General features: G+C 60.7%; 3 protein-coding genes across 9 annotated transcripts in view; 1 reads left to right on the plus strand and 2 right to left on the minus strand.

Annotated features, from left to right (window-relative positions):
• The window catches only part of THAP4 (THAP domain containing 4), a 40,799-nt gene extending 39,960 nt beyond the window's left edge, over positions 1-839 (minus strand). Inside the window, exon 1 of one of the 2 annotated variants that reach the window (XM_042995941.1) lies at positions 677-839. In XM_042995941.1, coding sequence (XP_042851875.1) covers positions 677-753 — 77 coding nt within the window. In that variant the 5' untranslated portion in view covers positions 754-839. Of the gene's footprint in view, positions 1-22; positions 312-676 lie in introns of those variants that run through there. The other variant, XM_042995940.1, reaches the window with a different exon arrangement.
• On the plus strand, positions 223-27,823 carry ATG4B (autophagy related 4B cysteine peptidase). Of its 4 annotated transcripts, XM_042995947.1 has the most exons (14): positions 1,377-1,418; positions 1,904-1,997; positions 10,009-10,110; positions 10,255-10,326; positions 12,465-12,563; positions 12,952-13,053; positions 13,537-13,609; positions 16,283-16,362; positions 22,465-22,658; positions 23,173-23,251; positions 23,537-23,682; positions 24,894-24,950; positions 25,355-25,448; positions 26,328-27,823. In XM_042995947.1, exons 2-14 carry the CDS (start codon positions 1,991-1,993, stop codon positions 26,399-26,401), a joined length of 1,179 nt encoding a protein of 392 aa, XP_042851881.1. In that variant the 5' UTR covers positions 1,377-1,418; positions 1,904-1,990; the 3' UTR covers positions 26,402-27,823. The 4 variants fall into 4 exon arrangements, with proteins under 4 accessions (XP_042851882.1, XP_042851879.1, XP_042851880.1 ...); XM_042995948.1 differs by lacking the exons at positions 1,377-1,418; positions 1,904-1,997 and adding an exon at positions 223-299; XM_042995945.1 differs by lacking the exon at positions 1,904-1,997 and having other exon boundaries at positions 829-1,418.
• On the minus strand, positions 14,207-16,373 carry LOC122241090. Of its 3 annotated transcripts, none has more exons than XR_006221055.1 (3): positions 15,427-16,373; positions 15,191-15,256; positions 14,207-14,877 (listed from the first exon to the last, which is right to left on the minus strand). XR_006221055.1 is itself a non-coding variant. In XM_042995950.1 (3 exons), exons 1-3 carry the CDS (start codon positions 16,172-16,174, stop codon positions 14,782-14,784), a joined length of 564 nt encoding a protein of 187 aa, XP_042851884.1. In that variant the 5' UTR covers positions 16,175-16,373; the 3' UTR covers positions 14,207-14,781. The 3 variants fall into 3 exon arrangements, 2 of the variants coding, with proteins under 2 accessions (XP_042851884.1, XP_042851883.1); XM_042995950.1 differs by having other exon boundaries at positions 15,773-16,373; XM_042995949.1 differs by lacking the exon at positions 14,207-14,877 and having other exon boundaries at positions 15,122-15,256.
• Positions 27,824-27,922: the final 99 nt, after the last annotated feature.

The raw sequence follows: 27,922 nt of genomic DNA on the forward strand, positions 1-27,922 counted from the left end.
GCACGACTGTCCAGGGACGCACCTGAGAGCGGCAGGGCCACCTCTCGGCGCCACCTCCGGGACCCTGCTGCTGGCAGAGCGTGTGGCAGCGCGTGTCAGTCCTCGAGGCACAACTTGCATCTGCTCGGCCCCGGTCCTGATCACTCGACTCAAGGCAGGCTCCCTCGCGATCGAAAGAGCACAAAAGTCACAGCAAACGCAAGAGGACAACTAAGCTAAGAGCGTCTCCAGCACACACTGTCTGGAAACCGGCGGGGCCAGCCCGAATCAATGGAGCGCAGGGTGGCCGCGGGGCGGAGGTGAGAGAGGGTGGTGGCGGCCGTAAGGTGGGCGCCGGGTGGCCTCCACGTCGGCGTGGGGTAGGTGCCCGGTGGCGGAAGGGCGGAAGGCCGGTGGCCGCAGAGCGGCCGCCGGTGGGCGCCGGGGTGGCCGCGGTGGCCCGAGACGCCCGGCCCAGAGACGGCGGCCCGGGCCAAGGTCACACAGCGCCCCGCGCTGACTCACTCGCGGGACCGGCCCCGAGGCCCGGCGCAGCGAGGGCCGCCCGCCTCGGGCCGGCACGCGCGGCCTCAGTTTCCCCGCGGTGCCGGGCCGGGCCGGGCCGGGCCGGGCGGGGGCGTGGCCGGCCGGGCCGCGCGGGCGGCCGGCCGGGCGGTGGCGGGCGGGGCCCCGTTACCTGTGGAAGGAGACGGCGCGCTTCTCCCCCTTGCCCTGCCGGTTGGAGCAGTTCGCGGCCGCGCAGCAGATCACCATCTCGGGCCTCAGGCCGCCGCGCCGCCGCCAGGCTCCGGCCCTCGCCTCGCCGCGCCGCGAGCGGGACCGCCCCGAGGGGAGGGCGCGCGGCGACACGGCTGCGGGACGTGGGAGCCGGCCCCCGCGGCTCCCGTACGGCAAGATGGCGGCGCGCGCCCGGCCGCCCGGCCGCCCGGCCCCCAGGCCGGGCCTCGGCGTGCCAGGGTTCCCCAGCACCAGGCGGGGCGCAGCCCGAGGCTCCAGGCGTCGAGGGTGGGCGGGGGCGCCCCGGGCCGGTGGCCCCGTACGGCGGCATGGCGCGCCGGCCGGTCCGTACGGCAAGATGGCCGCGCCGGCGGCCCGGGCGCACGGCGGGCTGACGCGCCCCCCCACCCCGAGGTCCCGCCGCCCGCCCGCGTCTGCTTCCGCTAGCCCAACGGGTCGCTGCCGAGGTCCCCGGAGCGAACGGTGCAGGCCGCCAGGGAGCCGAGCGCGCGGGCCCAGCCCTCGGCTTTGGGCCCCGCCGTACGCCAAGATGGCGGACGTGCGCTTCCACGCTCACTTCCGGCCCCGCCCGCTCCCGCTAGGCCCGGATTGGCCCCGGCAGCGGCCCGTCGCGTCGCGCTGCGGAACCGTCGGAGCGACGCCGCTCTCAGTCGGCGGCCGGAGAGGGAAGATGGACGCAGGTGAGGGCCCGAGCGGGCGCTGGGCTACCCGCGGGCGGCGCTCTCCTGGCCCCTCGGCCGCCGGGGTGTCGCCCGGCCTCGGCGGGCGTGAGGGCTGGGCGCGGGGCCTCGGGGCGGAGCTGGCCTTCAGGCGGAGCGGGGCGGGGACGGCGTCCGTGGGAAGGCCGGCGCGGATGTGACAGCGGGTGTTTGCGTGTCTCGGCGCCTTCTCGGTCGCGCCCGGCGACAGGCCCAAGGCCAGCTCGGACGAGAAGGGGCGGCGTGGCGTCCGAGACGGGACAGCGCCTCGGTGTCGGGCGCTTGCTGGGGGTCGGGCGGAGCTGGCTCTAGAAACTGCGGCCGGAGAATGCCTTGTCTTCCCCCACCCGCTCCCCATGCCCCGGGAATTAAGAAGTGGAGGAGACTCTTGAACTCTCTGGAGGCCAGGAACATACTCACGGCACGCGCTTCTTCTTCTTTTTCTTCTTCTTCTTTTTTAAATTCAGTGACCAGTAGATCATGCCAGCTTCCTTTCCGTGGTTGAAGAGAGCACCTGAATTCATCTCATCATAACTTAACTTCTTGGGGTCCTAATGCAAAGTATGTGGCCGAGCGGGAGGGTGTGTGTATTATCCGTGTGTACACGTACGTGTGCGAATATCCGCATATGTGGTGTTTTGGTCTGTCTCATCGTGCTTCTGTTCAGAGGAGAGACCGTCCCTTCATTTTTGCTGGCAAGCTATTTTGGGTCTTTGTTCAGTAGCCTTGAAAGCATTTCCAGGGCAGTCTTAGCCTTTTCGTTCATTATAGGGAGTGATTGGCCTTCAAGCACCGCTCCCCTCCCCCACCTGGTTTCATCCCACCTGTCATCCTGGATGGCATTGTCTGCTGTGTCTTTCTTCTGGCAATGGCAACAAAAACTTACTGAAATCTCAGTTTGGAAATGAATGCAAACGTATATGGCCAGTATTTCAATGATTTGTAGCATCTTGTCCTTTAAATGTGCTGGGGAGGCTCAGTCAGTTAAGCCTGTGACTTCAGCTCAGGTCATGATCTCAGGGTTGTGGATTCGAGCCCCGTGTCAGGCTCTGTGCTTCTGTGCTGACAGCTCGGAGCCTGGAGCCTGCTTTGGATTGTGTGTCTTCCTCTCTCTGCCCCTCCCTCGCTCGCGCGCGCGCGCGCACGCTCTCTCTCTCTGTCTCAAGAATAAATAAAAACATTTAAAAAAAATAATAAACGCGTTAAGTTGTGGTGGAGACTGTTGCCCAGATTCCCAAAAGAGCAGGTTAAAGAGGTTATTTTTTGTGAGGTTTGTTTTAAAAAGAAGTGTCAGAGAGTGTTTTACTGTTTGCTGGGGGCAGGGGGCACAGGGTGGAGAAAGGAATAGAATTATTTATCCACTTTCTTGAAGTTAGCCCTGCTCAGAAACTGTAGACCTTTGACATGGGAGAGTTGGTTAAGGGGGAAAACATGGCTTAATGCTGGTTGTATTGCCGTGCACGTGAACATCAGCAGGTTAAAGTTAGGGGTAGCCACATGGTGGTTCCCTGAAGTCGTCTCCAGGGAAAACACCAAAGCTGTTTCAAAGTACCAGAAGGTGTTCGCACTTGAGGGCCTCTGGTGATGCTGATAAAAGTACGTGTGGTGTCTGTAAGCTGCAGTGGAGGGTTTTTTTCCTGACGTGATGTTGTGCATCCTTTTAGGGATGATTAACGATCCAGCCTCCCCTGATCCCTGGAGTCCTTACGGATTCTGCCTTCTTTGACCAAATCTTACGCAATTCCTGGTGGTTCTGTTTTTACAGTGATCCATTTGATAAACTACATTTATTGTTGAGTGAGAGGTTTGTGTTGGGCATTGTTCTAGGCCCTGGCTAGTGAAGTGAACAGAATAGACAAAAGCCATGCGGCTCACGTGGGAGCGGGATGTGGGCCAGGAGGGTTGGAGTCATGGGCAGGGTGTCTCTGCAGACAGAGGTAAGTTTTAACTGAGACCCAAAAGCAGCGTAGGAGGAAGGGCAGGTGGCCCAGTGTGGCCGGGGTGCAGCAGGTGGGATGAGAGCTTAGGAGCTGAAGGCAGAGAGACGAATTGGGCCCAGGCACAGGACTGGGCTGTTTATTCTAAGCAAGTTGGTGACTCTTTGGGAGGTTTTGAGTGGAGGAGTACCGTGATGGGAAATGTGTTGCACACACTCACTCTGGCTCTTCCGTCCGGGAGTGCTGCTCGTGCTGAGAGGGGCAAGGGCAGAAGCCAGGAGGCCGGTAGGGAGGCTCCAGTAGGGACACTCTGGTTGGGAGCCTGTTGCAAGGAAGCCCAGCGGACCTTACTTAGTTGGGTCAAATTCTGGATGTGTTGGAGGCTTGAGACAACAGGACTGTCTGTGGGTTGGAGGTGATGGGGTGGTAGGAGGGGACGAGAGGAAGGAGTCGAAGGTGGGGCTGAGGTTTGTGGCCTGAGCTGAGAAACTGCCGGGGAGGACCTTGGGAGTGGTGCCGGTGGGGAAGCTGTTGGGAGTTTGGCTTCGTACGTGTTGACTATTGTTCGACATCTGCTTTGCAACGTCCGGGGAGGTTTGGGTCCCCGGCCTGGACTAGAGGTTCAAGTGTGTGGGAAGCCACTTTGGAGGAGTCGCTGATGGTCTGAAGAGGAGGAAGAAGAAGGGGCCTAGGAGGGGTGCCCAGGGCTGCCGGCCGGGGCATAAGGGTCCAGAAGGCGGCAGGCTGGCTTCGGGCCCGTTGTGTTCTCCCCTGAGCCCCCAGCACTTGTGTCAAGACACGCTCTGGGTTCAGGGAACTGACCGGTGCCAGCGGTTAGAGAGCTGCACCGCCCGTCCCCTGAGGACAGAGCCGGCACCTTGTGCGCGCAGGCCTTCGCGCTGTGTCTGGTGCGTGGCTGGTAATTGAAGCAGAGCTTCAATCTGTGACACTTCCCCACTCTGCACTGTAAGGACTTCGGTTTGGAGAGTTTGCCGCGTAAAGCTGGCCTGTTGTAACACGAAGGTGTAAACGGCGAGAGGGGCTGCTGATCCCTGTGGGGCAGCAGGGTTCAGAGTGGCCTTCTGTCGGGTGTGCTCATGAGCGCGTTATTTTCTAGTTCTTGGGGTCACTAACGTTCCGGGTACTTTTCCTGTCTCTTCCTTCTATTCAGAATTGAACCGCCAACATCTTCATGTAAACTATTAGGGATTTTAGAAAGTAATTACTTGCAAACCTGCTATTTTAAACAGACATTTTCTGGGGTGCCTGGGTGGCTCAGTCGGTCGAGCATCCGACTCTTGGTTTGGGCTCAGGTCGTGATCTTACAGTTCATGGGTTTGAGCCCCATATCAGGGTATGTGGTAACAGTGTGGAGTCTGCTTGAGACTGTCTCCCTCTCTCTGCCCTCCTCTGCTTTCTCACTCTCTCTGTGTCTAAAATTAAAAATTAAACGGGGCGCCTGGGTGGCTCAGTCGGTTAAGTGTCCGACTTCGGCTCGGGTCACGATCTCGCGGTCCGTGGGTTTGAGCCCCGCGTCGGGCTCTGGGCTGATGGCTCAGAGCCTGGAGCCTGCTTCCGATTCTGTGTCTCCCTCTCTCTCTGACCCTCCCCCGTTCATGCTCTGTCTCTCTCTGTCTCAAAAATAAATAAAATGTTAAAAAAAAATTTTTTTAAATTAAAAAGATTTAAGTGTAAACATTTTTTTTTTTAATGTTTATTTTTAAGAGATTTTGAGAGAGATGGAGAGGCAGAGCACAAGCAGGGGAGGAGCAGAGAGAGAGGGAGACACAGAATCCGAAGCAGCTCCAGGCTCCGAGCTGTCAGCACAGAGCCTGATGTGGGACTCAAACTCACGAACCGTGAGATCATGACCTGAGCGGAAGTCGGGGCTGAGCCACCCAGGTGCTCCTTAGCATAAACATTTTTAAAGGAAAGGGAGAACGCTTCTTTTGATTTTGTTTATAAAACATGATCTCTCAGAAGCTGTGGATATTTTGGGGAAATGTCTTTGAAACGTGATGCTTTACAATAAGCTTGAAAAGAGCTAGTGGTGCGTGTATTTTGTATTTCTCCCTGGTTGGGTTACAGTGTGATTGGTACTAAGTGGAGAGAAATTGGTGACATTCGTTGAGCACAGTTCCCTATTTTTCTGTCAAATTAATAACATAAATCAGAACATTTCTTTCCTGATGGAATTAGCATGCTATTAAAGGGTTTTCTGTTCCTTCTTCCGGATGTGATCAGGGAGGAAAATGTGGAAAATCAAGTGTCTGGGACCCAGGTGACCAACTGAACGCAAGTGCCTCTGAAGGAGCCCCTTTCTCACGGCAAATGGCACCTGTCAGCCCTTCTCGTCCTGCGCGTCACCTTAGTGGGGGTTAGTCATTTCCTGGGAGTCGGGAGACTGGCGTTCTTTTCGGGATTTGACCCTTTTTAACGTGGAAGGTATGTGAACTGCTTCACACAGGATTGAGATCACACGGGATGGTGATGAAATTAGATAAAGGGCTCATCAATTTGCCGCAGCCTCTCTGGGAAGGAGGCAGAGGCCGCCGGCCGATGTGAGCAGAGTTGGTGGACGAGTGGCCTCCCGTGTTGGCCACTTTGTTCAGGCGTTGCGAGCTGAGTTTTAAAGGAGGAAAGTGCTGGTTTGTCTATTGAACTGTTTTCTGAACGGGTCACCTGTAACATTTTCCGTTCTGCAGGGTCATTAATACGTGTTTTGGCCAAATTAACACGAACGGCAAAAGTGTTCTCTGAGGGGAAGGGAGATTTAGTTCCATCCCATGAAATGTGAGGCCCAAGAGGATATGAAAGAGAGGAAGAGGGGGTGCTGAAAACCACGGCTGCGTGCCGCACATGTTGCTGGGACCTTGCACCAGCCTGTGTCCCCACACCCCTGGGCAGAGCCAGTGGCTGTGTCCTCACTCCGTGGTCAGGGGACCCGGGCGTGCATCCTGCAGCCAGCAGGTGGGCTCTCTGTGCCCAGAACCAAATATCCCGGCAGCTACAAAGTTGAACTTCGGACGTGCATGCATTTAGGAAAACATTGTCTTTGTTGGAGAGTACAATCTGGAAGGGCCAGGAGCTTGCTGGTGTGGTCCAGGCGCCGTGAGGGTGCCGGGCTGTGGGGACACCAGGCGGGTCCCGTCCTCCGGGGCGGGGGGATTGCCGGGCAGGACTCTGGTGGCCGCACGGGGACGAGGGGTCCTTCGGTTGCGTTCCTGGGCTGAATTGCCGCAGGTCCATGGGACTCGTCGCAGTGGCTGGCGTCTGCGCTCTGAGCACGGCCCTGCGTGTATGAGGGAGGTTTGGGCCTTAGATGCAGTTTCGTGCTCCTGCGGGTTGCGTTCCAGGCCAGCTTCCTGCTCACATGGCCCTGGGGGCCGCAACTCAGTTACAGAGCGTGGGGGCTTCTCGTTCCTGGCTGTGGCATTGCCAGCGTGGCCGACTCGGTCGCTCTCAGGGGACCCACCCTGAACCTCGCTTCCTGTCGCCCCTTGTGGCACAGAGCCTTTCAGGTTTCCTCCTCACACCGTCCCCGTTGTACCGATGAGAGGACCAAGGCAGAGAAAGGTCACCACCAAGTGAGGGTGAGCCTTCTGGTTCCACACGGCGGGGAGTGTGTTCGACAGGCAGTGTCCCCCAGGACCAGGAGGCGACCATGGTCCTTGTCTGAGGACGCCGCGGTGCGCTGGGGGCAGTGTGTCTGCAGCTGGTTCCAGAGGCGGATGGGATGTGACTTGCACCCCCCCGGGGCGGTCATTGGAGGGGCAGGAGCAGGAGAAACAGTGGCGTGAGGGGACATGGGGAACAGGGGCACGGCAGCACTCTCTGGGGACCCGCAGGTAACGTGTGCCCTCGCTTCAAGGCTCCTGCTGATCTGGCAAGAGCTGGGGTCACTCCCTGGTGTAGTTCATTCCCTTCAAGTGTCTGGCTCCTTGCTTGCTTTTGGCTGGGGCAGTAAAGGATCTGAGGGCACGCAACCCATAATTTTGTTAGCTCTGGTATGAAATTTGGTGACCGGTGTTAAAGGGACGCCTCTTACTCCTTTCCCTCTGAAGTTGGCGTGGTTGCCTATAAACTTCACTAGTAAACCTAAGAAATACACCTGCTTTGCGTTTTGCCACCTCACTGATGAAAACCTCTCAACTTCAGAGGGGCCCCAGCTTTCACACGGAGCGGTGGCCCTTTGACGTGTGCCGCACCCCTGACGCGGTGCACGGGGGAGATGCCGCCCGGGGTACTCGGTAGCCCTCAGGGTCGTAAGAGACCCCTTCACCCCTAGTTTGACGGCTGCGGCCGTAGGAGGACCTCAGACGTTCGTAGAGCAGGATGAGAGTGTGGTCCTGTGGTGGTGTCACTTGAGCCCAGACAAGTTGTTTGCCTCCTTTCCCCTTGAGAATAGCTGAGTGTCCGCGTGGGTTACGGCCCAGAGGTCCTGATGATGGAGAGAGAGGTAACAGGCATCGCGGTGTTTACAGCCCCGTGAGAAGGTGGAACTCGAGTCCGTTCCAGCGTAGCGTTTGCAGTTGTGTGCAGAGACCAGAATCGTCCCTAACAAAGGAGGGGGAGGTAGCCTTGGGCTGGGGCTCTTCCTCATGGTGGAAGCGTGGGCAAGTCACACGCACCGAGCAGGGCCCCTGCATGTGCCCGAAGCCCAGCGAGTGACGCCCTGGTGCCTGCGTCCTGCTCAGGCGCTCTGGGCGGCGAGGCTTCTCTGGAAGCGCAAGACTGTTCTGATGCCATCTGATTTGGGGTGGGAAAAAAAGGCAGGGCTGGGTCTGGGTTCCTGACAGCCAGGGGATTCTTTAAGTAGCCAGCACGGGGTCTTCTGTTGCTGTGGATGTCTCTGTGGGCGGAGCACTGGTGGCCAGCCCCGCGACGGGCATTAGCGCGCCTCCGGCGCGGCCTCGCCTCGTGGGGGGAGTACAGCTGCGCGCCTTTGAGCCTCAGGTCTGCGTCCTCGTCCTCGATATTAATGATGCCAGCTGACCTCGGAGCCCTTCAGTCTGCCAGCTTCTGTGTGAGCGCCTCGCGGGGAGGATTTCACGGACACGTTGCAGTCGCACTGCGAGAGCATCCTGTTACTTTCCCCCCTACCCCCCCATATTACGGGTAAGGAAATTTCTACACCAGGAGGTCAAGGAGCCCAAAGAACTGAGAAGCTGTGAGTGCCTGAGCTGGGATTTGAACCCCCACTGCCAGCGCCACACCCCCGACACCCCCAGGGGATTGCACACAGCACGGACCGATAGGCTGGGACGTTCACGCAGGAAACCGGGCGCTTGAGCGCTCAGGGCATGGACATCTGTGCAGCGGGACACCGTGAGACCGGTGGACATTTGCTGGAGCTCTGTGTCTGTGTGGCCTGACCGCGTCGTTGTCCAGGACAGAGAGGAGGAAATCACGGGTGTGGTGTAGTTCCGTGTGTGGGTCCACACGTAGCCTTCTGGAAGGAGATTCACCGCTGGGTGTGAAGCTGCAGATGATTTGTTATAATATTTTTGTCTTGGGGTTTTAAAAATCAATATATCGTTGTTACCAAAAGGTGGGGCTGTTGTCAAAAAGTAAATTCAGATGTGGGAGAAACTATTATGATAGATTTTCCAAAGATTTTGGGGAAGCTACAGGTGAAGGGTACAAGGGACTAGGTGCCACTGAGGCTTGGGAGCTAGCAGATGAGAGCTGTGCATTTTTGTTCCGTGAGGAGCAGCCACAGAGTTGGGGGGCCCGGGACCTACTGTGCACCTTGCCTCGCGGGTGTCCGTGTGTGCTCGGCCGGGTCTGCAGACTGTGTGCACGGGGTTTCCTCAGCCGGGTCCAAGGACAGAGAGGGACCCTGGGCCTCTCTAGGTTCTTAGTCGAAGCAACACAGTATTAAGTGGTGCTCGGGACTTGCCAGCTCCACACACGGCAACCTCCTTAGCAGGCGGGAGCCGGTGGCCTTGTTCTCAGAGCGTCGGCGAAGTGGAAACAGCTCGCAGGGGCCTCTGGGTCTGTTTCTGGGAGTCTGTGTCCCGCCCTCTGCATCTGGCTTCGTCGTCCAGGAGCTTGTTTTCTTGCCCCTGAAGTGCCTGCCTTCCCCCACGGCATCTGGACACATGCTCCTAGGGGACGTTTACTCCACCGTCTGTTCAGTCTGCAGGCCCCCCTGCGCGCTGAGATGCCAGGGCTACTTTTGTCCCGTAGGTTTAAATTTAAAACAAGTACTTAATGGGGCGCCTGAGTCTAGATTTTGGCTCAGGTCATGGCCTCAGCACGGGACCAAGCCCAGCATTGGGCTCCACGCTGAATGTGTAGCCTGCTTGGGATTCTCTCTCCCCCTCTGTCTCTCTCACTCTCCGTGTCTCTCTCTTGGAAAAACAAACAAAAAAAACAAAGACAAAAAACTCTTACAAGAAAAAAAGAATTAAGTTCTTCCCTGCCCTGGGCCTGGCCCAGTGGGCCTCACCTACGTGTCTGCCAGAAGGTGAGGCTCGGCGGGGAGGGGGTGGGAGGGGGCAGATAGCTGGCACAACCCTGCGGAGATGCAGAATTCCACCTAGCTCTTTATACAGAAATGCTAGAGATAGTCTCTGATGCTGTTCTCTGAAATCATAAAAATGGGATCACTGTGTGTTTGGTTTCAATAGCTACTCTGACCTACGACACTCTTCGATTTGCCGAATTTGAAGATTTCCCGGAGACCTCAGAGCCTGTGTGGATACTGGGTAGAAAATACAGCATTTCCACAGGTATTAGCCGTGGTGAGGCCTGCTGTGCTCACGGGGCTCAGTCTACAAAAAGCGTTTTGTGGTAATAATAGTTACCTGCTAAGTTTCTGTGACACGTGATCTACCAAGTTAAGGCTGTGTTTTCTTCTTTTAAATAATCCCTAGAAAAGGATGAGATCTTGTCCGACGTGGCGTCCAGACTTTGGTTTACATACAGGAAAAACTTCCCAGCCATTGGTAAGTACTCTGTCTGTTACAACCTGTGACGATACGTACGTCGTATGAGGAGGGAAACTTGACAGTTAACTTCAGGATGCTAGTTATTTGTCACTTCGGTTTTTTTTTTTTTGGTTTTTTGGTTTTTTTTTTTTTAAATGTTTTATTTATTTTTGAGATAGGGAGAGACAGAGCATGAACAGGGGAGGGTCAGAGAGAGGGAGACTCAGAATCTGAAACAGGCTCCAGGCTCTGAACTGTCAGCACAGAGCCCGACGTGGGGCTCGAACCCACGGACCGCGAGATCATGACCTGAGCCGAAGTCGGCCGCTCAACCGACTGAGCCACCCAGGCGCCCCTTGTCCACTTCGTTTTAATTGTTGTAGCAACCTGAACTAAATATAAGCCAGCTGAGGGCTCGCCCCTGGTGTGGCAGAGTCAGGGGCCAAACCCAGGACTCCTGATTCTTCGGAGGGCAGGGATTATCAGTGTGCAAGTCAAGGTTTCTTCCTGGGACCTGAGATCAGGATAATGAGACACAACCGACATTTAAAAATGCAGAACAGAAGGGGACACGAATTGGTGTGTTACCGTAGCACACAGCATGTCAATCCAGGAGGATCTAGTTTGTGTGTCTGAGTGTTGTCCCCGGGCCGTGGTGGTGACAGTTCGCTTCCTGCTTTGGGGCCAGCATGTGTGGAAGCCATTGCCCTGTATCCGTCACTTTTTAAATTTTTTTTGAAGTTTATTTATTTTGAGAGAGAGAGAGAGGGAGGGAGGGAGGGAGGGAGAGAGAGAATATCCCAAGCAGGCTCCATTCTGTCAGCGCAGAGCCCAGCACGGGGCTCAGTCCCATGAACCATGACCTCATGACCTGAGCCAAAGTCCGCCGTTTTACCAACTGAGCCACCCAGGCGCCCCCCTCACCCCCGCCCCCGTCACCTTTTCCGATGCGTTCCACACTTAGCCGTGGGAGAGCTGAGGGGCGGCGTGCATACGTACGTGCCTACATACGTAGCACGAGCGTACGTCCCACTGAGAGTGACCCTTTGTCGTCGGGACCCTGGGGGTGGACAGAGGTTGGGCACCGGGGCTCGGGCTGGCCTTTGCTGTTTGGAGAACCCGACACTGGAGGTGGTGGGGCACCAGAAGGCCAACGGGTGGCTGGTCTCAGGCCCCTCACCCAGACGCGGTTTCCTGCGTCCCTGGAATGAGGTGTGTGTGGCCGAGCCATGGTGCCTGTCGGGGAGCGTTGCAGAGTGCGGACCCGAGGCCCGTGCCACCACACACCACTGTCTGATGAGCCCTGTCGGCTGTGCCCTGGGATTGAGGCGGGGTGGGGGTGCCTGGCGGTGCTGGCAGGACCCCGCTGTCCTGCGGGTCTGCGGTCTGGGCACAGAAGGACAGGCTGAGAGGAGCCTTGTGCGGTTTGGTGAAGTCATCGAGAAGGACGCGGCCTGCCTGTGAGGGCCACCGTGGTCTCTTTCCTGCCCTGGCTACGCGGAGAGGATTAGTTTGTGTGGGGCGCTGCGCTCTGAAAGCCCGAGAGGCTTCGTGGGAAGCGCTGTCCGTCCGAGGCTCTGAGGTGACCTGGGCGGGGACAGTGGAGCCAGCTGGGGCGACCCTGGCATCTCTGCTCCTCCAGTTCCTGCCTGTGGACGTACAGGTGTCTCCTGGCGTGCCAGGGCCCATCCCAGAGGGCACGCAGAGCTGCGCTGCCTGGTGGCCACACCCTCTGTGCCCCGGGGCGGGCCCGCTGCCGGGGCACGGGGTTGTTGCTGACCCCCCGGTTCTGCTCCTGCCCTGCGGCCGACGCGCCCCTGTCCGCTCTCGCCGCACCTGCGTCTCTGCCCTTCTGGGGCTTGGAAAATGGCTCCTGCTTCAGCTTCAGGTTTCCTAGATACTCACGAGGCTTCCTGTCTTTTCATGTTTTCCACACACTCTTAATTCTCTGCGACTGACTTGTTCACATATTTCACCCATCTTGAGAGGATGGCGGGGTGCGTCACTGCCCGCTAAATGTGCCCTTGGCGTGAGCAGGCTCTAAATGGCCTGTCACCTGGGGTGCAGCTGAGGTGGCGTCCGGGCCTCCCGCCCGTGGCCTCCTGGCCCGCCGGGCCCTCTGACAGCGAGGCCTGTCTGTCTGTCTGCCCTGCCAGGGGGGACCGGCCCCACCTCGGACACAGGCTGGGGCTGTATGCTGCGGTGTGGACAGATGATCTTTGCCCAGGCCCTGGTGTGCCGGCATTTAGGCCGAGGTGAGTCATGGCGCAGGGACGGCAGCGTTCTCAGCAAAGGGGACTGTGGGGTGAGGTCACCCAGAGTGATCACTGGTGGAGCAGAGATTGGGGTTCAGGGTTTTCTTGAGTGGTGACCCCCTGGGTTTCGTCAGCTCGAAAAAGTGACCGTGAAGGATACTGATGAGCGTTTGTCTTTCAAAAACTCTTTACAAAGTCACTGAAACCACGTCTGTCTTCTGCGTGGATTTGTTCCGGTGGGTTAGCTCATACGTGTTTGGAAGCTTGGAGAATTTGTTAACGTCAGGAAGGTTCAGGGAAGGGTATCCTCTGTGGCTTGGGTGTTCTAGAAGCATAAAGGCCTCTGTCTGCTGTTTGGGTACCGCTGACCTCCGCGTGTCTCCGGTAGATTGGCGGTGGACGCAGCGGAAGAGGCAGCCGGACAGCTACTTCAGCGTGCTCAACGCCTTCATCGACAGAAAGGACAGTCACTACTCCATTCACCAGATAGGTGGGAGGCTGCGGATGTGCGGGGTCCCCCGAGAGCCGCTCTGCTGTGGGGTGTGCGAGGCGTGAGGCTGTATGTAGGTCGCTCCGGCCCGCAACCGGCGGGGCTGTGAAAGCCGGACCCTGCCCCCGAGGGCCCGTCCCGCTCTGCGCCCGTCGCGGGGTCCGAGCGCTCCTTGTGTCGATTCGTGTTCTCCCGCGGGGCAGGGGAGAGGCAGAGCTCTGAGTGGCCCGGCCCTCCTGCTCCTCGCCGAGGGGCTGGGGTCCTGGCTCGTAGTGAAGGGCGGCCCTGGCGTGGCCTCCGCGCCTCTCGGGAGGAAGCGTCCCGGTGTGCGTGGGGAGGGCCCGCTGGAGGCCGGGGTGGGAGCGCCCGTGCGGGCTTCCTGTGGAGCCGCTTCGGGAGGGTGGGGAGGTGGGGAGGTGGGGGGTGGGGGGTGAGGGCTGCGGGCTGCGGTGCCCGTCACTCATCCCGTCTTGTTTCCTGCAGCACAAATGGGAGTCGGCGAGGGCAAGTCCATCGGCCAGTGGTACGGGCCCAACACGGTCGCCCAGGTGCTCAAGTACGTGCCAAGCTCTGTCCCTCCCGAGTCCTGGGGCGTAGTGGAGCGCGAGACTCCGCTGAGTCTCGCTTGCTGAGGGCCGTGGGGGGATCTTCCCCTCTTCCCCTCACGGGCGGCTGCACCAAGTGGTCTCCTGCGTGGAATTTCTGTTTCCCGATAAATGAACGTCTTCACCCAGATGGCGCGCTTTGGGTGGGGCCCGTGTGTGTCACCCGGACCACCCACTGGCGCTTTCTGAGGGTCTGGGAGGTTGACGCTGATCTGGAGCGACGGCAGTATGGCGTGGGCACCGTGGGGCTCTGCCCCTTCCTGGGGCCCCGTGTCTGCGGCTGCGGCTTTCCCTCCACGTCCTGACTCGTGCACGTGCTGCCCACCCCCCGGGCTCTTGCCAGGCTCCTCGCTCCGCGGGTCTGAACCGGCCCTTGTCCCTCGGCCCCAAGCCCGCTCCTCCTCGTTGCGGCGACGGGCTGCCAGCTCCGCCCGGCTGCCCTGGTCGCGTTTCCTGGGTTGGAGGAACCCAGGTGCTGCCTTCTCTCGCACGTCCGCCTCCTAGCTGAGCCCCGAGCCCGCCCGCCATCTGTGTTCTTCCCCAGCCCCCCATTTGCTCAGCCCCCACCACATGCCCTCAAGGGCCCTGGGCCCAGCCCCGCGTGCCTCGGGAGCCTAGTCTGCGGACGGTCAGTCTCCCTGCATGGTGCGCGCGCGCGGTCGGTCTGTGTGGCCCGTGTGCCTGGCCTGTTTGTGCGGTCGGTGTGTGTGGTCTGCACGTGACTCTGCTGGTGTGCTCCGTGCGTACGGTCTGTCTTCGTGGTCCGCGGTGCACGTGGTCCGCGTGAGTGCGGTGTGCTGTCTGTGTGGTGTGCGTGGTTTGCGGGCGTTCTCTGCGTGGCCCGTGTGTGCGGTCTGTGCGGTGTGCTGGTTTGCGTGGGTGCTCTCCACGTGCTCTGCGTGTCTGGACACGGGGTCTGTCCGCGGGCTCTGCGTGTGGACTCTCCCTGTCTCAGCTGTTCCCTCTCTCCGCGTCCCCGCTGCTGCTCTGAAGAGCTCCTTCGAGGTTGCTGTCAGTCTAGCGGTCACATCTGAAGGCCAGGTTTGGGTCCTCTGTTTACTCCGCTGTCCAGCAGGTGGCCCTCGATGCAGGTGTTCTCTCTTGGAAACCCCGGGCCGCACGGTCATGCTCTCTGGTCCCTGTCGATGCCTCCGTTGCGGCCGCTTCGCCCCATCCGGGAGCACCGCAGGGCCGGCCTGGGCCCTCGGCCGCTCTCTCCCTGTCAGCACCGGCCTCAGCTGCTGGGTGCACGCAGCCGGCTCCTAGAGCCACGTGCCCAGCCTCCAGGCCCGGGTCCACATGCTTCCTCAGCGTCACCCCTTAGGTGTCTGGGGGGCAGGTCAACCTAACAGCCAGAACCCAAGGCCGGCCCCCCTGCCCCCCCTCCCCAGCCTGTTCCTCTACAGGGAACGGCAAGTGCTGTCCTTCCAGAACTCAGGCCCACAACTGAGATCCCGCCAGACTCTTTCTCGGCACACCCCGCCCCAGTGTGTCCAGACTCCAACCAGGGGTCACCGCTTCCCTGTCCTTACCCTGGCCCAAGCCCCGTCCTTTGCCTCCTCCTTGGTCTTCCTTTTCTCTCTGTCATCCTCGAGTCTCTGTGGAAATAGCAGCAGGTGACGCTTTCACAAAGTGCAAGTTGACCAACTGCCCCTTCTCTGCTCGGAACCGTCCTGGGGCTTCCCAGCCGAGTCCGGGGCAAGCGGTGGGCCCACGCGGGGCCCTGCCTCCTCTGCCCACCCTGTGCTCGCTCCCAGGCGCTCTGCACCTGCCCTGGAAGCGCCCCCGCTGCTGCTCCGTGCTTCTCCACGGCGCCTGCTGCCCACACGCTTCTTCGGAACGTCAGCCTCACGAGGGGCTGCTCTGTGTCTTGTGCGTCCGTGGGTCTCGGGCCCGCACCTGGCCCTCGGCAGACGTGAGAGGGAGGCCGCCAGCGGCGTGTTGCACGCGCCCCCCCCCGGCCTCCACTCTGGCCTCCCGTCGGGAGCGGCTCTGTGTGGCTGCCCCGTGCCTTCCGCGTGCGGCCCCAGACACACCAGGTCCTCCCTGTCACCTGGGCGGCCCCGCCCCGTCACCCAGCACCCAGGGTGCGCTCGCCCGCCTTCCCGCTGCACCTTCGGTTGCTCTCTGGGTTTCTTCAGAATCTTGTCTTTGGCCTCGCTTCTTTTCCGCTGCTGTTCGCGGTTGTGAGACCAGATGTCTGTGGGAGGACCCGAGTGCTGGTCAGTCCGGCACCTTTGGAGCTGCGTGTGCAGGTGCTGGGAGAAGCGGGGGGCTGGGCCCGCCTGGGTCGGCCACACCCCCGGTGCCTGAGGCGGGGCTCGCGCCCCAGTTCTTTCCGCGTGCAGCTGGGGCCGGAGGCGATGCCGCGCGGGGCTCTGGCGCGGGGACTGTGTCCGCAGGTGGAGGCTGCGGGTGACGGAGGGTGCGCGGGGCCCAGGTGGGAACAGGCGGGCCGCAGCCTCGGCCTTCGTCCCGCCTGTGGCGCTGACCATCTCGGTCGTCCTCTTTCTCATCCGCAGAAACCGCTAGAGCATTTGACGCTCTTTCCTTCACCTGCCCCGCACAAGTGGGATGTCTTTGATCGTGAAGGCTTACTGGTGTGTTCTCCCCTTTTCCGTCAGGAAGCTTGCTGTCTTCGACACGTGGAGCGCCTTGGCAGTCCACGTAGCGATGGACAACACGGTGGTGATGGAGGACATCAGTAAGTGAACGGGCGTGCGGGGCTGTGGCCGGCGGGCCTCGGGGGCGGCTCCCCGGCCCACGCTGGGCGGCCCCCCCCCCCGGCGTGCGGGTCGGCGCCCCGCGCGCAGGCCGGGGGACCCCTTGTTCTCTTCACGCGCACACCAGGCTCGGGGGAGGGCCTGGGTTCTCTGTAGCGCTGGGTTGGGGCCCTCGGTGCCCCGTGCTGTTTTGTGTCCTCGTTGCAAGTGAAGTGTTCCGGCGTGCTGGGTCAGCCCCTCGCGGGCATCCGTGCGCCGCAAGGAAAGGCAGGAATGGCTTTCCGCTGCGCCCTCTCGGGCCAGCGTGCGGCAGGAAAGGGGAGCATAGCTCTGTCCCTCCCTCTGGAAGGATCCACGGGAAACCTGGAGGCATCCAGGCATGCTGAAGTGGTAGTCCAGGAGGAAAACGGCTCCATCTGGCAGATAGCCTCTAGAGAGTGAGTTTTGAATTTGGAGTTGACGTTCTCTTGTGCTACCAAGCCGACAAAACTCTTTCGAACGTCTTGGTTTTTCCCTCGGGAATGCCTTTTCCCCACCCCCAGCCCTCCCTCCCTCCCTCCCTCCCTCCCTCCGGTCTTGTTGAAGATTGTCACATAAGAAAGAGCCTTGTGAGCCAGCTGCTCTGCGGGAGGAAGTCTTGTGCTGTGACGGCGGGTGGGGGGCCCCCGCCACAAGCGCACCTGGGCCCGAGGCACCGCTGCTCCCCGCTGCCGACCGGCCCTTCCCCTCTTCAGCCGGGGGACAGCGTCCATGAGGTGTCCGGGGAGCCAGGGTCGGGCCTCCAGCAGGCAGCGGTTCTCTGCCCGGCCCGCCCTCCCAGCTCACCGACCCTGTGTCCCCTGAGGGCTGGCCGACCAGGGCCCCCACAGAAGGACATGTATCTTTTCCCTCTGCCTTCTCCTCGCATTCTGTTTCTAGAAATGTTTGTGACACGTTGGAAACTATGGAAACGTACAGAGAATGAGGGAAACGACACTTGATTTTCTCACTCGGAAATGGTTCCTGTTGGCGTGTAGACGGCCCCTCCCAGTGTGTGTCTCGTTTTGGAGAGCGGTCCTTACAGGCGTCAACAGCAGCCTCTTCTGTCAGTGAAGCGTCACAACCGTCTGTTGTCTGCTCACTTCCCAATACACATCAGGGTTTTTTTGGCCCCGTTGTTGGGGGAACCGCTTACCTCGGGGTCTACCCAGTCAGCCTCCCAACCTGCCCTCAGACGAGCGAGGCTGGCTCCCTGGTGCGGTGCCAGGAGGGCTGAGGGACGGGCTGCTGTCCGGAACCTCCATTCCTCGGTGGGGAGGGTGCTGGCCGGCGCCTGGAGGAGACTCAGCCACGTGGCTGGACGCTGGCTCCCAGCTCTCGGGGTCTCAGGTCGCCCGCGGCAGCGCTGCTGGAGACGAGGTGCAGATCCGGGGTTTGTCCGAGGACGACATGGGTCTGTTCTGGGGAGGGTTCCTAAGCGGGGTGAGTGTGGCCGCCCGGCCGTGATCAGGGCCCCGTGGTCCTCCCCTCCTGAGTCACAAGCGCTGTATGCTGGTCACGGGGACGACTGAGGAAGGACAGCATCAGAACCCAACCTGCAAGGACACTGGGGTTGGAGAAGTGCAGAGACCTGAGGGGTGAGGGGTGCGTGGAGTAGACGGAGGTGCTTCCCAGTGGCTGTGCTAATGCTTTTGGTTTTAGGAGCCCCAGGGGAGGCCCCGTGGGCTGCTGCAAAGGCCTGAGGGCAGCCTCTTTGTAGTCACGGGGGCTGAGGTCGCGGGCGCAGGAGGGAAAGCTCTGATTCAGCAAAGCAAGTGGTGGGGAACCAGCAGTGGCCGAGCAAGGGCCGACCTAGTTTTCAGAGCCGCTTCGGGAGTGGTCAGCCGGAAGCACCCCGGGTGTGCAGGGTCAGCCGGAAGCACCCCGGGTGTGCAGGGTCAGCCGGAAGCACCCCGGGTGTGCAGGGTCAGCCGGAAGCACCCCGGGTGTGCAGGGTCAGCCGGAAGCACCCCGGGTGTGCAGGGTCAGCCGGAAGCACCCCGGGTGTGCAGGGTCAGCCGGAAGCACCCCGGGTGTGCAGGGTCAGCCGGAAGCACCCCGGGTGTGCAGGGTCAGCCGGAAGCACCCCGGGTGTGCAGGGTCAGCCGGAAGCACCCCCAGAGCCCCTCCCCAGGGAAAGCACGGGCTTCCCACCTTCCCTCCTCTTCAGGGGAAGTGTGCTGGGCGAGGGGAGGCCTTGCTGGTTGGGATGTTCCCACCCACCTGCCCACCCTCCTTGGGGGGCCGGCCAGGACACTCAGAGCAGCCTCTGCCCCTGCCAGCACTTGCCGTCAGTGGGTTTAGACCCTCGTGAACAAGCAGACAGTGGGAAGTCACTGGATCTGGGGAATTACAGATTGACAAAGACAATCTGGTGTTGCGCACGAATGAAGGAAAACTAAACTCGAGCACGCCGGAGAAAGCATGTGGCGGAAAGACCCTGGTGGCCGAGATAAAGCAGAGGTGGCTGTGGATAGAATTTTCGGGAGGCAAGGACAGGTGACTGTGAGGAACGGGAGGAAAGCTTCCCCGCTCCAGAGCAGGTGTTATCTGTAGGACTGGAGACCTCCGACTTTTTAACCAAGAGTTGTTCAGATATGCGTGTTCCTGGTGACACTTCCAAGCTGCAGAGATAAAGAGACACTTTTATAAGCACCCAAATGACGATGAGAATAAGCTGCCTTTGAAGAAAGGTGATCCTACTGGCCTGGCTGTCTCCCTTCTGCCACAGGAGATGCCGGCGGAGACAGGTCAGCATTCCGAGGCAGTGGCCCGGCTTGTGAGCTGGGGGCACAGGCAGCGTTCAGCTGTTGTCACTGATGGAAACACGGGGCTTTTACATGATAAGGATGTTAGAGCAGCACGACGGAATTACCAGTGGGTGCCTGGTACAAATGAAAACCCGTTGTTCGTTAACAGCAGGACGTTCGCAGTGTTTGGGCCCACGTGCAGCCTTGGTGGGTCCCCAGAGTGCAGCAGTGACAGGCCCTGCTCCCGTCCTTTCTTGAGCCCATCCACGTGAGATTCTGTGCTAGTGATGAAGATGCAGTGAACCAGGAAAGTGTCACAGGACGGTAAACAGACTAGGTGACAGGTTGAATATACGGAACATGGAGTCACGGAGCGGCCCGATCACACCATAAGAGGGGTTAGCGGATACACATTAAATTCTAGATTCTGGCCACGGAACATACCTTTTTGAAGTGTCCATGTGTATAAACTAACGGAGACTACCTAGAAATTTGAAACCGGCCTTAGCTTTTGGATCAAAAGAAGTGAAGTTTACAGACTGCGTATCAGAATCTGATGTACCCTGAACTCAGAAGAGCCTGTATCCGCAGGCCTGCTTGCCAGATACTAAAAAGTGGAAACACACGAAGCGAGCATATACTCAAGAAGCTAGGGAAAGAACAACAAAACTAGCTGAAGAAATCCAGGAAGAGTGGTATTAATAAAGACCAATTGATTAATGATTTAAAAGAAGGAATTGTAGAACTAATAAATTCTGGAGCTGGCTTTTTCAAAATAGTAATAACATCACCAGGTAACTTTATCAAGAGAAAATGGGAAGGGGCATGTGGGTGGCTCTGTTTCGTCATGACCTGACTTTGGCTCAGGTCACGATCTCAAGGTTCACGAGTTCGAGCCCCACGTTGAACTCAGTGCTGTGAGCGCAGAGCCTGCCAGATCTTCTGTCCTCTCTCTCCCTCTCTCTCTCCCTCTCTCTCTCTCTCTCTCTCTCTCTCTCTCTGCCACTCCCTCACTTGCAGTCTCTGTAAAATAAATATTAAAAAAAGAAAATGGGAAAAGCCCAGAAATCTGCTTTCAGAAATTAGATGGTAAGATTCTGACATCAGTTCTGTTACGTGGGCTTGCGCCCCCCACACCAAGCAGTTCTGTGACACCAGCTGGGTGTAACTATGCTACGTTGTAACCTAGTTGGACACTGCGCTGAGGCAGCGTCAGACCCTGCGGGCCGAGGGCTCGGTTCCACAAGGCGATGCCCCTCCTTCAGACCCCAGCGCCAAGACCAGCTTGTGGCCTGTGCTGCTGAGCTGTAGATGGGGGGTTCTGACCACCCCTTCTTCGGGTTCGGTTAACTTGCTTGAGCGTCTCTCAGAACTCAGTAGATTCCCAGAGTGTTGGAAGGGACGCAGCTCAGGAACAGCCGGCTGGAAGGGGTGTGGAGCCTCCGTGCCCTCTCCGGGAGCACCACTCTGCCCGAGTCTCCACGTGCTCACCCACCCAGAAGCTCACCGAACCCGGTCCTTTTGGGTCTCTACACAGGCTTTGTTACACAGGCACGGCTGATGGAATCATTGGCCGTTGGGGATCGATTCCGCCCCAGCCCCTCTCCCCAGAGGTCAGGTGTGGGACTGGAAGTTCCGGCCCACCCGTAGAAGCTTTGGGGAAGTCACCTCATTCGTGCAACGAAAGACACCTGTGTGGGCCTCGTCACTTAGGAAAATTAAAGGGTTTTAGGAGCTCTGCTAGAAAACCAAATACGTGTTTCTTACAATAAATCGCAATATTAAACAAGGGTTAGCCAGAGATGAAAAGTTGAATCCCTTCCTCACCCGTTCTTTCATTTTCCAAGTATGTATTTTTAAAGTAAGAGACAGCATGAGCACCAGCAGGGGAGGGGCGGAGGGGGAGGGAAAAAATCCCAAGCAGGCTCCCTCCGCGTTCAGTGCAGAGTCCCTGGGATCATGACCTGAGCCGAAGTCAAGAATCGGACGCTTAACCGACTGAGCCACCCGACGCCCCAACTACGCATTTTGGGAAATTCCAATCCCGGGTTCGTTCAGCCATCAGCCTCCCTCCTGCATCCCCAGTCGGGGTGCTCTGGCACACCCACTTTCCCGCCGCTCCGCAGCCCTGGCCTGTGGTCCGGGGGCCTCGCGGTCTCCTCTGATCTGACGGTTTGCCCCCTTGGTTTATTTTCCTGGGTTTTCATAGCACTGACCTCTCGAAGAACCCGGGCCGGTTTGGTACAGCGCCCCACACTCAGTGTATTTGCTTCCTCGCACTCGGATCTGCTCACTTGCCCACGAGCAGACCCCGGGGGCCACCGGTAGAGCCGCCGTGGAGGTTCTGCCCGGCAGCGGTGCTTCCTCAGGGCACCTGCTTGGCCGCGTCTCTGCCTCTGCGATCGCTGAGATCTGAGGGTGATGCAGAGTGTGCTCTGAGGATCTTTGCCTGGAACGGTGGCTCTGTAACCGTCCTTCCTCCACGTTCCCCGGCCGGCTCACTGGCTGGCCTTCTCGAGAAGAGCCCTCTCTGCCTGCCTTCTCCTCACTTAACTGAGCCACCCAGGTGCCCCTTTCTCCTCATTTCGACTTGGAAACTTTGTGCGTCACTGGGCTTGTGGATTCTCTTTTTATTCAGCGGGTTATGCGTTACACGTTCTGGTCCTTACTCATCGTTCCAAGTATGGTGCGTGGACACCCCTTCAGGTTCGTGCTGTTTGCTGACGTGCTCTGTCGTCATCGTTGTCCAGCCCTCCACTTGGGCGTTAACTAGATCCAGGCTCATCTTGCACTCTCTCTGCCCCAGGCCTGGGGTCGGTGGTTTCCCTGAGGAGCCCTGGTTCCGTGTAGTGGGGAAAGGTGTTCGGAAACCACGGGCCGGGTGCTGCTGGAGCATCCCCGTCCACACGACCAGCCAGCCCCCTTGTTAGCACGTCGCTTAGGGATCACCAGCAGGTGTAGACGGCAGATAGCAGCGTTCATGAGGGAGGGAAAGCATCTCGTTGCTGAGGGGCCCCGTGCCTCCACGGAGCCGTGTCGTCGCCGGGCGCACTGCTGTGTTTGCTTGTACGGTTTCACGGGACACTTTACTTCACGGTAACGACTGTATATTGGACACGCATAGGAAACGTTTGATTCTGGTTTTTTCTCTGTGGGTGGCAGGATTAATCGTCGTATTTTCCAAGTTTGAATTGTGTTTAAGCCCTTGGCTCTTTATCCCCTTTTCCTAAGACCAGATGATCGTGTACTTGTTTTTGTTGGGTTACCGTCCGCCTGCCCCTGTTCGGCCCTTGAAAGCCCGTCTCCGTCTTTCAGGAAGGTTGTGCAGGGGCGGTCTTCCGTGCGCGGGGGCCGCCGCGCTCCCTGCGGATCCCGGCCGGCACTGTAACGGCTTCCCCGCGGGAGCCGAGGTCAGCAACAGGCTGGCACCGTGGAGACCCCTGGTGCTTCTCATCCCCCTGCGCCTGGGGCTCACGGACATCAACGAGGCCTACGTGGAGACTCTGAAGGTGGGTGGGGGCCGGCGTCTTCTCGCCCACCGGCAGGGGCTCGAGATGCCGCTTGTTGCTAAAGCCCTGCTGTTGTGGCCATGCTGGCACCCTGTGGACCGCTGGCCCCGCTCCCGGCAGTCCTGACCGCCTCTCCGCTGGCCGCGGCGCCTCTGCTCCCCCTGCCTCCGGTCTCCGCCAGCACCCAGCCTCGGGGCACCGCTTCCCCCGCCCCCCACCCACGCCTCTCTGCCCTGTGCACAGGCCACCGAGCCCGGTCCATACCTCCTCCCTGCGCCCGCGTCCCCCTTCCGCAGGCCCACTGCCCCCACGGAGCTTCCCCGGACGCGACCGCGGATTCCTTCGTGGCTAAGCTCTGTGGGACCACGTCTTCCGGCTCTCCTTCCCGCGTCCCACCCTCGGGCCTGGGGCTGGCAGGGAAGGGGGCTGCCCCCCGGACACACAGGCTGGCGGTCGTGTGGCTCGTGCTGCCGCACAGCATGCTGAGCCGCCCCGCCTCCCCTGTGTCCCGCAGCACTGCTTCATGATGCCCCAGTCCCTGGGCGTGATCGGAGGCAAGCCCAACAGCGCCCATTACTTCATCGGCTACGTCGGTGAGTGGCGGGTGTGCGGGATGCTCAGGTGGGCCCGAAGCTGAGGAAGAGGGGGCAGGCTGCGCGTCCTCAGGGCGTCGGCTCGAGCCGGGTGTCCCGTTCCCGCGGGTGGTCTGTGTCCCCTCTTGGCCGGTGCCGGCCTCCCCAGTGGGCTGGTTCCCGCCCCGTCTGCGGCCCACCGGCTCTCCCGGCCTGACACACCCAGCCGGGTGGGTCTCGGTGCAGCGGGTCTGAAATGGGACCCCGGGCCGCGCCCCGTCTGCTGACTTCTGTCCCCTGACGCAGGCGAGGAGCTCATCTACCTGGATCCGCACACGACGCAGCCCGCGGTGGAGTTTGCGGACAGCTGCTTCATCCCGGACGAGAGCTTCCACTGCCAGCACCCTCCGAGCAGGATGGGCGTCAGGGAGCTCGACCCGTCCATTGCCGTGGTGCGCCCCCACCCCGTCCCGCCTTCTCCGGCCACGTGGGGTGGTGTTCTGAGTCGTCCTGTGCTCAGTCCCGCTGCTTTAGAATGGAAGTTTCCGAAAGGCTTCAGATTCTCGTGATTTTTTTTTTTCCCCAACGTGTTGGTTTAGAATGCAAAGGGCACGAAAGGGTTAACGATGTTCGTGAGCTACTCACGCCCGCCAGAGGCCGTCATCCTGCGTGGCCCTGGCCCTGCGCGGCCCTCGCGGCCTCGGTGTGAGCCAGAGCGCAGTGAGAGTGAGTGAGCCCCCGTAACAGCGGCGGCAGCGGCGGCCTGCCCAGCCCACTGCCCTGCGCCACCTCTGTGGGCTTTTTGGGTTGACTTTTAAGTTTCTTGACTTCTGTGCCTGTGAGATCGTCCTTAAGAATCAGTTTCCTTCTCTCTTGATTCCAAGGCTGGGATCTGGGGTGGTGATTTCTCTGAACTTGCGTGCCCTCAAAACGTACTTGATGGGGAACGAGGCCCAAGATGCCTGCAAGTAATGATGTCCCTTGGGGAGTGATTGAGTCACAGATGAGGCAGATCGGTCCTGAGACAGACATCTGGACGCAGGGTCTGTGGGTCTTGTGTCATGTCCTGAGGTTGGTGGCCCCGGGGAGGATGCCTGAGGGTGGCGGGACGTGGCTGGGGCGTGGAGGGTCGAGTTCCCGTCTGGCTGGCGCGAAGTACGCAGCTGCGCGAAGTGCTCGGTACCCCGAGCCACCTGGACAGCCAGCTCCGTGGACGCCGCGTCCTCGCCTGATAGGAAGGGTGCTGCGCGTGGGCTCCTTAGGAGAAACTAGACCGTTTCCCTGCAGGGTGCTGCCCGTGCTCCTGTTCGTGGTAAAAACCTGTGATTCTGCCGGCGCCTGGAGTTTCTCGTAACTCGTCAGCAGGGTTGGCGCTCTGTGCACGTGGCCGTAACAGTGCGCCGTCCTCGCTGACTCCGTGGGACCCAGGGCTCCCCGCGTCGAGGTGCCGCTGGGCGGGGGAGGCCCACCTGGGCCGCACGTGGTGGGTCCCAGGGGCCTTTGCTGCCGGCCAGGCCGTTAAAATGTGCACGGCCTCTGTGTCTGGTCAGTTGGGGCAGAGCCTCCAGAGGAGGGCGGACGCCACTTCGCGGTCCACACGGCGTCTGAGGGGGCCCTGCTCTCGCGCCTTGCCGCGTGCTGCTCACCGTCGTTTCTCTTGCAGGGGTTTTTCTGTCAGACCGAGGAGGACTTTGACGACTGGTGCCAGCGCGTCAGAAAGGTGGGTAGCGGGTCCCCCGCCTGCGGGGCAGGGGGGGAAGGCCGTCTCCGGTTTGGGGTCCCGCCTCGCAGCGTGCCGTGGCCCTCGCGTGGTCGTGGCTGTGGCGTCGGCCTCGGACCTTGCTCGTGCGCCTCGGTTTCTGGCTCGCCGCTGTCGTGTCGGTGAAGGGAGGCGGTAAGTGGGATTTGCCCCCGAGGCTGCTCGCCTGCCTCACGCTTGCCGCCCCCCGTGTGGCCGGAGACCTGATGACACGTGGATGCCCGAGGGGCGGCAGCACCTGCCTCAGCAGAGGGTCGAGAGCCTCTTGCGCGGAGGCTGCCGCCCCTTTCTTGTCCCCAGTTCCCTCTGCCTGGTGAGCGGGGGCGCTGGGGCCGTGTCTGACGGCCGGCCGTGTCTGCTGACAGCTGTCGCTGCTCGGGGGCGCCCTGCCCATGTTCGAGCTGGTGGAACAGCAGCCTTCCCACCTGGCCTGCCCCGACGTCCTGAACCTGTCCTTAGGTGAGTGTGGGGGGCCGCGGGGCCACGTGTCAGGTGCGCCGTCCTGTGGTCTGTGTGACGTTCTGTCCCCGTCTCTCTGCTTCTCCGGTTGCCTTTGGCCTTTAAGATTTGTATGACCCCAGATGTGACCGCTTGTGGTGTGTGTGGGACCAGGGGTGCTGCCCGGCAGCCCGTCCCCTGCCCCGAGCGGGCTGTCCCTCGCCTCACGCGCAGTGACCGGGGGTGCTCACGCGGCCCCTGGGTTCCGTCAGAGCCGGGACGCGCTACGTCTCCGAGACGGCACGGGCGCCAGCTCTGGGACGGCAGGCCGCAGCTGGACGCCCGTTTCCTGCTGCTCACGGGCTCTAGGCCCAGGCCGCCTCCCTCACCCAGGCCCTCCGCGTCTCCGACGTCAGTCAGCCTGCGGCGTACCGAAAACCCGGCCTCGGCAGGAAGGCCGGGAGCACATCCGGTTCCTGAAGCCGTCTGTCTCCGTGACGATGACGGGGCTCGTGTCCTTGTCCCTCTGAGAAGATCCTGGAGGCTGATGACGGAGTCCACTGTCTGGCAGAACCCAGAAGGGAGTGCTGCACCCCCCCCCAACCCCAGGACGTTATCCCTGCCCACCCAGCCCCTAGCCTCTCTCTCTGCTCCAACGAGAAGCGTGTTCTCCTCAGATGAGCCTCAGGGACTCTCTGGCCCGCCCTCCCCTGGTTGAGGCTCCGGGCCGGCCGAGACCCGCAGCGGCCCGGTGTCCTCTGGGCTCCTGCTGCACCGAGGGCAAACAGGCCAGAGGCAGGGTGCGGCGGGCGGTGCGCACACAGGCACCGGTCGCTTCGTCCCGGCGCCCCAGGTGTCCCACACCAGGCACCTGATGAGGCGTTGGCTCGTTTCTCCTAGATTCTTCTGACGTAGAGCGACTGGAAAGATTCTTTGACTCAGAAGATGAAGACTTCGAAATCCTGTCTCTTTGAAAATCCCGGAGCTGGGGGACGGTTTCCACTGGCCCTCACTGGGGGCACCTTCGAGAGCCCAGACCCGCCCTGGGGCGCTTGGTGCCGCCGCATTTCATCCATCCAGCCTGCCCGTCCGCTGAGCGCCCGCGCCCCGTGCCGCCTCTGCCCTCACACGGAGCCCCCCCGTGAGCCCTGCTGCTGCTCGGGCCCAGAGGGTCTGTCTGGGCGACAAGGCGCAAGCCGGGAGCCACCGAGGGAAACCCAGCGCGGCCGGGCTGGGAGCCCCCGAGAGCAGGGCCCGTCACACTCGCGAGAGCTCTCCCTGCCACACTGCCGGCCCCGCGCTGGCGCGTCGCCTCTGCCTTGCTTCCTCCTGGGCGCTCGGTTCTGGGTTTGCTTTGGAATTAAAATCCTGTTTGAAGTCACAAGGACGTGAATTTCTGTCCTGTCCGCTTCAGAAGACCCGCAGGGCAGGCGTGTGTGGCGGGACGCCTGTGGACTCAGCCTCGGCCCCTGCCTGCTCCGCGGCCTCCGCCCCGCCACCGTGCTTTCTCAAGGGCTACCTCGGGGGGAAACCGGGCCGGAAGAGTCAAGGCAAGGCTTCTCCTTGGTTTGGGAGGAAAAGCAGCAGAGTGGTGGGCGTGGTGGAAATCCAAAGATGTCACCGTGCATGTGACTCGCTAGGACAGGGACACGCCTCGGAGCTGCAGGTCATGCCCGAGTGGGGCGTGCCTTCCTCACGTCTCCTCTGTGGGTCCTGGCGTCGAAGACGCGTTCCCCCCCCCCCCACCCCCCCCCACCCCGCCGCCGTGCTGCTGCTTTCCCGTCGCCGGCTTCCCCTGGGTCGAGTCTGGGTCAGGGGGTGGGGAGGGGGCTGCCCTGGGGCCCCCAGGCCCTTCCTCCGGCTCCCTGTCCTTCTCGGGGCTGCCTCGTGGTGAGGTTTTAGGTGGTTTGGGGCCAGAGGGTAAAGCCTAAGGCTTGATGGTGCGAGACTGGCGCCCCATCCTTCTGCACCGGTTGGAGACGTCTCCGGACCCTTCTCGGCTCTAACGTCAGCAGCTGCAGCCTTCAGCCCCCGTGTTCCGGGCCCAGACTGCGCCGGGCCCGCCGGGGCTTGCCAGGACGTGTCGCCAGGGCTCCGTGTCCCTGCTCGTGTGGGCCGTCTGTCCTGCGCCCCATCCGTGAGGTAGAGCCGGGGGAGCCGGGAGGGCTGGCTGCAACCCTCTGGACCACACATGTGCCGCCGCTGCCGCGGGCTGGGGGCGCGGGGCGCTGCCGCAGCCCTGCCGTCGGTACGAACCGGGGGCGGGGGCGATGGCCTGACCCACGGGGAGCTTTGTTTCGTGTGTTTTGAAAAAGGCTTACTGAAGAAAATGTTCATTCCTCGTAGCGTAGTTTGCAATTCTTAATGGCAAATAATAACCGTTTCAGTAGAAAACACTTTGTTGTCCGTGTCTTGATTTCTCCTGGAGGTCTAGGTGCTGTGATGAGAGCATTTCCTGGGCTCACGATGCCACGGAAAGATCCTCGGGGTGGGGC

The sequence above is a fragment of the Panthera tigris genome, chromosome C1 (genome assembly GCF_018350195.1).
Source record: "Panthera tigris isolate Pti1 chromosome C1, P.tigris_Pti1_mat1.1, whole genome shotgun sequence".
NCBI classification, from domain to species: Eukaryota; Metazoa; Chordata; class Mammalia; order Carnivora; family Felidae; genus Panthera; species Panthera tigris.

What these genes read in the sequence shown, in the direction of transcription:
- LOC122241090 (XM_042995949.1), bottom strand. Translation starts at nt 16,174, where the DNA reads ATGAGAAAGAGGACGACCGAGATGGTCAGCGCCACAGGCGGGACGAAG.
- ATG4B (XM_042995945.1), top strand. Translation starts at nt 896, where the DNA reads ATGGCGGCGCGCGCCCGGCCGCCCGGCCGCCCGGCCCCCAGGCCGGGC. An exon ending in GAAAAACTTCCCAGCCATTG is followed by an intron (nt 10,327 to 12,464) that starts GTAAGTACTCTG and finishes CTGCCCTGCCAG; the next exon opens with GGGGGACCGGCCCCACCTCG. An exon ending in GTGCCGGCATTTAGGCCGAG is followed by an intron (nt 12,564 to 12,951) that starts GTGAGTCATGGC and finishes TGTCTCCGGTAG; the next exon opens with ATTGGCGGTGGACGCAGCGG.